This window comes from Chiloscyllium punctatum, chromosome 40, assembly GCF_047496795.1.
Source record: "Chiloscyllium punctatum isolate Juve2018m chromosome 40, sChiPun1.3, whole genome shotgun sequence".
NCBI lineage: Eukaryota > Metazoa > Chordata > Chondrichthyes > Orectolobiformes > Hemiscylliidae > Chiloscyllium > Chiloscyllium punctatum.
The window spans coordinates 42,255,047-42,264,481 of record NC_092778.1 but is presented as its reverse complement, the minus strand read 5'-3'; the positions used below and the strand labels follow the sequence as shown (position 1 = coordinate 42,264,481).

At 39.6% G+C, this 9,435-nt stretch overlaps 1 protein-coding gene across 3 annotated transcripts in view; it reads right to left on the bottom strand.

Moving 5' to 3' along the window:
- Window positions 1-738: 738 nt before the first annotated feature.
- Window positions 739-9,435, bottom strand: part of abca3b (ATP-binding cassette, sub-family A (ABC1), member 3b) — a 115,139-nt gene continuing 106,442 nt past the window's right edge. For all 3 annotated transcript variants that reach the window (XM_072559638.1, XM_072559639.1, XM_072559640.1), the window contains 2 exons: window positions 7,545-7,618; window positions 739-5,469 (listed from right to left, as the gene is read on the bottom strand). In XM_072559638.1, coding sequence (XP_072415739.1) covers window positions 5,338-5,469; window positions 7,545-7,618 — 206 coding nt within the window. In that variant the 3' untranslated portion in view covers window positions 739-5,337. The remainder of the gene's footprint in view (window positions 5,470-7,544; window positions 7,619-9,435) is intronic.

Genomic DNA, 9,435 nt, shown 5'->3' with positions numbered 1-9,435 from the left:
GTCCTCTTTTGTCAACACTCAAATGGCTAGCATTTCAGTAGTCGGCCAAAAAGATACCACTGGTAAGACACTCTGAAGCTCTTCTCAAAGTGCAGCAGTATTGACATTAAGTGACATGGAGGATGCTGGTACAAATCATTTAAAATAGTAACAACTTGTTCATCAAGTTGTATCAGGCTTTTTGTGTCCCAATATTTAATGATGAGGCATAGTGGCAGCAGAGAAGGAAAGAAAAGGAAGTAAATCCCATAACTCTAAGTCCGTCTTCGTGGACATCATACCCCATGTGCCCAAAGAGCTGCAGGTCAAGAATTGGTCTGTTCTGTCACAAGAGAACCCATGTCAAAAACTCAAGTCTGGAGTAAATTTCATCCTTAAACAAAGACAACCCAACAAGGTCTTAGCAATGTCCGAACTCACTTCATAGCCTCATATACTTCTGAAATATATTGATTGCTGTAATGAAATGTATACAATAGCAAACTTGTGGTGCCATGAAAATTTTTTACAGCTAAGTGGATAGATGACACTCATGTTCACATCTCATTTGTGAAATAGTACCTCTGACAATGCACCTCTGTATGGCACTGGAAGGTCAGCTGAGATGTTTGTGTTCAAGCATCTGGTGTGGGATTTAAATCCACAGCCATCTTAATTACAGATGAGACAGGGTGACATTTAAAAAGAAACATTCAAGGTTTGAAAATCTTTATTGAAATTCTAATTAGAGATAATCACAATGCTATTTTTAACAAACTATACCTTCAGATCTACAACACAAAAAATACATTAAAATGAGGATTAAACATTGTTAAAGTGCTGGTTTAATAAAAAAAACTTCATAATCCAGAACACAAAGAAGATAGCAGGTGTCACTTTTGTAGTAATTGTTGACATCTATTGGGTATAGAACAGTATGGAGGAAATTCAGTCAGTGTCACTCCAGGTAACAGTTGTTAGCACCATAACTGTAAGAAGGCACAGGTGAACACCATCATAGTGATTACTTGAAAACAGTGCTAAGGGGTCTCTTGTGACACTGCGGTAACGTCCTTATTTCTGAGCCAGGAGGCCCATGTTTGTATCCCACCTGCTCCAGAGGTGTGTAATAACATGTCTGAATGGGTTGATTAGAAAACATATTTAAAAAGTCCTGATCACATAATTTCCTTTGTGATTGGTACTTTGGAAAATGACTGCACAGCACTGCTTATAACTAATTCTAGGATCTCTTTCCAATTTTGGTTAATGAATGTTTGGGACACTCAGTATCTGAGCCTCAAATACTAAGGTTTTTGAACCATGTAGGTTCTGAGAGATTTCACTTCTGTTTGACTTCTATCTAAACCAAAGGAGTGATTTTTCATTGCTGGGGAGGATGATGTTGAGGGTATAGCCTGGGATACTGGGTCATGAGTGAGCGGTCGTCAATTTAGGATTTTTTGAAATGCTCACTCTTGCACCCATTGGGCAGCACAACTTTAGATAATGGGTTCCAATGTGTAGAAACTTCAGAAGCTTACCAATACAGGCAGAAATCTGAAAATTCTAGCCCTGTACAAGATACTTTAAGACTCTCCTTTATGCAGCCCAAACCATGCAAGAGCAGAGTTCAGACTATCTATAGTAAACAGTGAAACTTTGAGATATGACAGTATTGGTCATTTACTATCACTTGGGTCAGAACTCAGCTTCAAAAAATTTATCTCAGTTCAATCTATCAATTCCACTGATATACTTCACACAATCTGAGTATGTTTGTTTAACGTATACAGTACAAATTTATTTCAGAAGATAATGCTTTAAACTCAGAAGAATTGATATGTTCACACTCTGATTAGGTGGGACAATGCACTAAATCCATTAGAAATAGAAAAACACATTGACAATTGCTGTGGTGTGGTAGAGCTCATTTTCAGGTAACTGGAATCTGCAGGCACACTCACTAAATACACAGGGTTGATTGAGTTAATATTGCACCTAAATTTTTTTCAAGTATCGCCCAGAGCAGATCAGATTCTCTAACAGCCTGATACCTTGGACTACATAGGACAGCCCTCAAAAACAACATAATATACAGTCCAAGGTCAGCAGATCGCAGTACCCAAAGAAAGATGTTGCTTGAATTGAAAGTTGTTATTTTGATCTATGGCTTCATTTTATCCGATGACGTACTGATGTCCTGTTTGATGCATTTCACACATTGTTTCAAGTTCCTAACTATAATGAGGTTGGAATGGAGGGGTTTTCATACATAAAAACTCACTTACCGGTAGAATTCTACCTTATCTCATCCTACTGCAACAAATATCAGTAAATATAAGCTAAGACTATTCAAAACTGGACACTGAGTGTTCCAGTGAGCAGCAAAGATTTCACTGAATTACTTGCAAATAATTTAGCTAATGCCAGGCTGAGTTTACTTATCAATAACAAGTTTATAAAGTGAGTCTCAGATTTGGTTTTATGTGATGTAGAAAAGTAGAAACTGGTCCTGTTGTTAGAAGGATTGAGACCCAGAGGACACAAGTTTAAGGTGTTTGCCAAAAGAAGCAATGGGGACACAAGGAGAAAACCATTTTACACAGCAAGTGGTTAGGATCTGGACTGCACACCTTAGAGTGTGGTAGAGGCACGTTAAATCGTGGTTTGCAAAGGCAATCAGAAATTGTGTAAGTGCATAGCTACAGGAAAACAGCAGAGAGCAGAACTAGGTGAGATGCTTTTGCAGAGAGTCGGCACTGACACAATGGACTGAATAATTACAACACAGAAGGCTATTCTGTTATTATATGCTACTTATAGCCATTGCAGATAGGAGCCATTATAGAATAATAGAAACGTACAGCATGGAACCAGACCCTTCGATCCAACTTGTTCATGCCGACCAGAAATCGGAAATAAATCTCATCCCATCTGCCAGCATTTGGCCCATATCCCTCTAACCCTTCCTATTGATATACCCATCCAGATGCCTTTTAAATGTTGTAATTGAACTAGTCTCCACTACTTCTTCTGGCAGCTCATTCCATACATACACAACCCTCTGTTTACTAAAGTTGTCCCTTAGGTCTCTTTTATATCTTTCCTTCTCACCTTAAACCTAAACCATTTAATTTTAGACTCCCTTACCCAGGGAAAAGACCCTTGTCTATTTACTCTATCCAGGCACCTTATGATTGTATAAACATCTGCAAGTTCACCCCTCAGCCTCTGATGCTCCAGGGAAAATAGCTTCAGCCTAAACAGCCTCTCCCTATCACTCATACTCTCCAAACCTGGCAACATCCTTGTAAATCCTTTCTGAACACTTTCAAGTTTCACCATATCTTTCCGATAGTAGGAATACTAGAATTGCACGCAGTATTCCAAAAATGGCCTGACCAATATATAGGTGCATCATGATCTCCTGTCTCCTATACTCAGTGCACTGACCAATAAAGGCAAGCACACAAAACGTCTTGTTCACTGTGCTATCTACCTATGGTTCCACTTTCAACAAACTATGAACCTGCACTCCAAGATCTCTTTGTTCAGCTTATAAGTCGTGCCCTGGTTTCCCTCACATTTACCTAATCTATTTGGATATTTGATTTATTTGGCTCATTTGGACGCAAGGTTACAATGTGTCTGTGATCTCTGTTACTGGTAGTAAGAAACAATACTTACACCATGATCATATTAGTGACAAATCTCCACTAGCATCAGGGATATTTACTAGTATCAAATCACTAATACTACTAAGATTAATATGACAAGCACAAAATCTCCACCAGCACTGGACTTATTGTAAACAGCAAGTGACAATCAGGAGATGAATTACTGTATATATCCATGTATATGCCGACCTCATATATAAGTTGACCTCTTATTTTAGCCAAACAAGATCTTGTATTTTCCATACATCTCATGAATAAGTCAACCCTAGTTCTTCAGTTACAGATCAACATTTATCAGTCAGTGTGCCTGCTCACTGCACTCCGCTCCTGCTTTCCAGTCTGCTGGTCATACCGCTCCATTCCAGATCTTCCAGTCTGCCAGTTGTCATGCTCCGCTCCAGTTTTTCAGACTTACTGTAATGGTATGACAGTATTGTACCATTCTATCATAGCAGGCAGAATGGAGGTCGTTAGTTAGTAAATAAATTTTCAATAATGGCCATTCTTCTTTATCCTTATGTTGTTTATCACAGAGACCTGGATCTTGTTTGTCCACGTTTGACTCACATCAAGCATGAATTTCATCCCCTCAAAAACAATATCTTGTCTATTAGTTGACCCCCTAATTTCACCTTAAAAAAAGTCTTCAAGATTTGACCTATACACGAGTATATACAGTAATTGCAATGTTGTCATTCACATCTCCTCCAGAACCATCCTTTGCTTCTTTACTAGTCTCTCTATCATCTCTTCTGCTTTGCGTCATCTTCTTTATCATCCCTGAGTTGCTCCTGCCTGCCAAACTATCACAAACATTCCTTTTGTTCTTTCTCCTCCTATTACCCAACCTCTGTACGAGCTTAAAGCCTGTTATAAATCCTTAACTTTTTTGTAGTTCTGATATGAAGCCGTCAATTTAATATGTTTACTCTGTCTTTCCCTCCACATATGTTGCCTGACTTGCCAGTAACTCCTACATTTTCTGTTTTAATTTCACATTTCTAGCTTCTTCAGTATTGTGCTTTTGTTTGTGTCACTATTTGTAATGATCCACAATTTTAGCATGGTTATTACTAAGAACAAACCACAATTAGCACTCGATCAAAATAGCAATAAGCTACATAAGGTCAATCATGATGTTGCTGAGGAAGGATGAGGATTCAACCCTGAATTAAGAGGGATCCAGTTTTTACTATAGGAACCTCGATCCCCAAGAAAGAATTAGGAAGTGAAGGTTTTAATGGGCATGTGGGACACCAGGGCAAGGTCACATGATTAATTTTGATGGCCACGTCTGCTTTGATCACTTCATAATTTTTATATTTGTCTTGGAACAAGTTAATTCAGCAAACGGTTGTATCCCCAGTCTGATATATCCACTAACATAACAAAAATAAGGTACTGCACCAGTGGCCAATTTCCAGGACAGTGCAGCATTTCTGTACCTGAGTGAATTGTTCTGCTCAGTTACCAGTTGGAGAATTGAAGCCCTTGATTCCAGCAGGCTTCTGAACCAACCTAACTCCAGCAGAGTCTGGGCCTCTCAGACTTAGTGTTAATTTTCCTCTAGCTTTTTATTTCTAATGCATCATTCCACCCACCCAGATAGAATTCCCTATGTGTGCGGCTCCTGCACTTGTAAGTTCGAGGTTGAAACAGGAATTTATTTTGATTGGTGCTAATCAGGTCTTTCTTCTGAACCCAGCTGGAAACGAGCAAAGCTGAGGAACACTTGCTCAAGGGAGATCTGGTTGACTGAATAATCCTTGATATTGTATTTCTCCTTGGCCCTTTCTAGTGTGCCAAATATCTGCAAACAAGGGGAGGAAAATTGAAGTAATTTTCCATTTACAAGCAAGCATGACAATTAGAAACCTGAGCTACTAGTAATATCAGTTAACAATGAACAAAAGATTAGTATCAGCAAGCAATAAGAACTATTGATAGGCTAGTATCAGTAGTGAATTATCAAGAGTTTAGTTACATGAATTAAAAGTGAATACTATTGATGGATTAATATCAGCAATGAATACTATCAATAAGTTAGTAATTTCAGTTAATAGTGAAAACTGTTGGTGGATTAATAACTCAGTTAACAATGTACACAATGATGTGATAACAATATTAATTCCCCTCTGTGTCTGTTAAAAAAGTAGTTAGCCTTCCAGGATCCTCATTCCTCCATGCTCTGAACATGGTGCTTTGCTCCCTTTCTCCCAAACTAACCTCTGGTTATGGCAGCATTTTATTTAAATTCAATAGTGCCTTCACATTCTCAGCCTGGCCAACTTCCCCATCTGTATATAGCATGTCCATTAATTTTGGGAACCATTCTATGTTCCATGTACAGATACTTGCTCAGTTTCTTTAAATACTGTCCTCCACAGTACAGGAAATCGGGTCGGTGGGCAGAAAATGTTTGTGACACAGATAGATTAATGACCAAATTTCTAGCAAATGGAGTTCAAAGCAGGGAAATGTGGAATCATTCACTTTGAATATCACAAACACAAATCAGAATAGTTCTTATTGGTGAGGAACTAAATCTTTGAAATAATTTAGGTGTCCATGTACACATCAATAAAATTTAATAACAGAGTGATTCCCAGTGAGGTGCGGAGCCCAGGGTAAATCATACTGTGGACTCCCCTCTTCCCCTGGTGTAAATCACACTGTGCAGATCCCACATCCCCAGGGTCATTCCCACAGTGTGGATTCCGCCCTCCCCCAGGGTAAATCTGACAGTGTGGACTCCACATTCCCCCAGGTAAATCACATTGTGTGAAATCCCACCTCCCTGGGGTAAATCACATTTTATAGGACCCCCATGCCTCCTCAGTGACTGGCTTACTTCCATTCCATAGGAAAATCTTAAATTGTTTTAAGGAGATGTTTACCACAAATGATGTACCAGACTGCTTGACACCTCCACAATCATGTGGCAATCCTCATCGGCATTACAGGCTGGAATTCCATGAAGCTCTTTTGAGTTAATGATGCCTTGCCATGATCAAACTAAACTGGAAACTAAATGGAAGGTCACGTGATGCCACTGTCATCCATGCGCATGTCGCTCCCATCCTGGGGGTACTAGGTCCTCCTAGGTGCCCATGCAGAGTGCCCCCAAAACAGAGGGTCTAGGGCTGTTGTCCCAATTTATTTTTCCCTGGGGACAGTTCTTCCTGGTGCACATGTGCATAAAGTAATCAAAAAGACTGATTGAAAATTGCATTTATCTCAAGAGAATTAGATTTACAGTGAGGAAATGAAGCTTGTGATACAGAGTCTTTGTTATATCTAATTTGGAGTAAATAACTTCATTATGGGCAGTGCAAATCAAAAAGGATATTTTGGTCTTGGAATACAGTACAGATTCAACGCAATGATGCTAGACCTGAAAAGGTTTTCTTTAAAGGACAGGTTGGGATATTTTCATAAATATGGAAGATTACGAAATTGTCTCTAAGTTCAGTTAAAACATTGATAGCATAGATAGAAAGAAAACAAACAATCTCAACTGGCATAACGTCAAAATTAAAACCACACTCTTCAGGGATGGTGTCAGGAAATATATTTTCAAACAAAGGGTTGTAAAAACCTGGGACATTCTCCCCCAAAGAGCTGTGGATACAGGAACGATTGAGTGAATGCCATCAAAGGCCTGAGAGAAGTATAATTTCCCTTGTTCCTATGTAATGGATGGGGGCTGAATGGTCTCCTCTTGTTCAGAGGGTCAAATGGCTCCCCTCTTGTTTGTGAGTGCAGAATGACCCCTGCTTGTTCAGAGGGGCAGAATGTCCTCTGCTTGTCTTCTCTGTAAACTTCTGGTATAGTGAGTGTCACAAATCCTTCCTCACAGGGTCCTAGTCAAACAAAGAAACCTACCTGAGACCATGACAGGAGTTCGCTGGTTAAGTGGTAATGCACCATTCCATGATGCTCATCCTTTAAAATACTGCCTGTCATACAACAAAACAAGAGTAAGTTCGAGGCATAAATAAAAACAACATAATTTTAGATGGGCAAACATTAACCATCAACATGGATTTCTTGACCATTCCAAGTACATATGGCATATACAACTCTGAGTATGGAGCTCTGATACTTGGAAGGATACCAGAGGAACCATGTTCAAATCTCACCAGAAAAAAAAATGTGCATTACATTCAATAAATCTGACCATTTGTGCAGATACCAACAATCTGACTCTGAAGTTCTCATGTTGCAAACAAGTCAAACGGCTACTACTGCCTACCTCAACCATTAGGCCCATACCCACATATGGTGTGGTCAACCCTTAAAGGCCTCAGTATGTCCAGGGATGGGACATATATGTGCCTTCCTGAGAATAAATGAAAAACAGACTTTTTTCACCAAATCACCGGTGATATATCTCACCTATTATCCATCATCAATAAATCACCCGTGTTTTAATTAATCAAATTATGTGCAATAGCGTGTTTGATCATTGAAATCAGCTGTCAGTGAACAAATGTTTTATGTCACAATATCCTTTCACTGACTGTGCCTTTCTCAGATCTCAATGCCCTCCTTTGCATATTAAATATTGATAGACTATCCACCTGTAACGGGCATCGTAGAAAGCCTGAATCCTATTAGCCAGTGCCCATGCTCTCAATAGAGATTACTGAAACACAAGCAGTAGAGTTCTTAAAGTATTCTCCCAATCTTTCCCCAATTGCACTGAGGCCAAAATTACCATCCTTTCTACTCCATAACTTTCTGACTTCAGCTGACACAGCACAGACCATCAATGTACAATAGGAAACAATACCATTCTGAGTGATATCCTTATCCATTGACAAAAAGGTTGTGAGAGGAAAAGGGTGGGACAGTGAGGTTGAGGTAATGAGAGGGAGGGACCAAGACAGGGTAAGCAAGAAAGTGAAAGAGGCAAATAAACAGAGAAGAGAGAGGGAAATAGAGGCAAAGAAAGACACTGAATATGTGAGGTAGGGAGACAGAGGGAATGGGAGAGGGAGACTGTATAAGAGAGACAGAAAGAAACAAGAAGAGATCAAAGGTGAGCAGAAAGAGAGTAATAGAAAGTGTCTTGAGAATGAGGTGAATTGTGAAAGCCATTGTGTGATAGCAAGAGAATGTCACAGAGTCACAGAGATGGTCCAATTTGTCCATACTGACCAGCTGTCCTAAATTAGTCTGGTCCTATTTGTCAGCATTTGTCTATATCCCTCTAACCCCTTCCTATTCATATACCCAACCAGAAGTCTCTTAAATGTTGTAATTGTATCAGTCTTCACCCCTTCCCATGGCAGCTCATTCCATTTACATACCACCCTCTGCGTGAAAAAGTCGCCCCTTAGGTCCCTTTTAAATCTTTCACTTCTTACCTTAAACCTATGCCCTCTAGTTTTTACTCATACCGTGCGGAAAAGGCCTCTCCATGCCCCTTGTGATATTATAAATTTCAATAAGGTCACCCCTCAGCCTTCGACGCTCCAGAAAAAATAGCCCCAGCCTATTAAGGCTCGCCCTATAGCTCAAACCCTTCAACCCTGGCAACATCCTTCTAAATCTTTTCTAATCCTTTCAAGTTTCATAACACTCTTTCTACAACAGGGAGACCAGAATTAAATGCAGTATTCCAACAGTGGCCTAATCAATGTCCTTGTACAGTCGCAGCATGACCTCCCAACTCCTAAACACAATGCCCTGACCAATAAAGGAAAGCATACCAAACACTTTCTTCGCTATCCTATCCAACTGCGACTCCACTTTTAAGGAACTATGAACC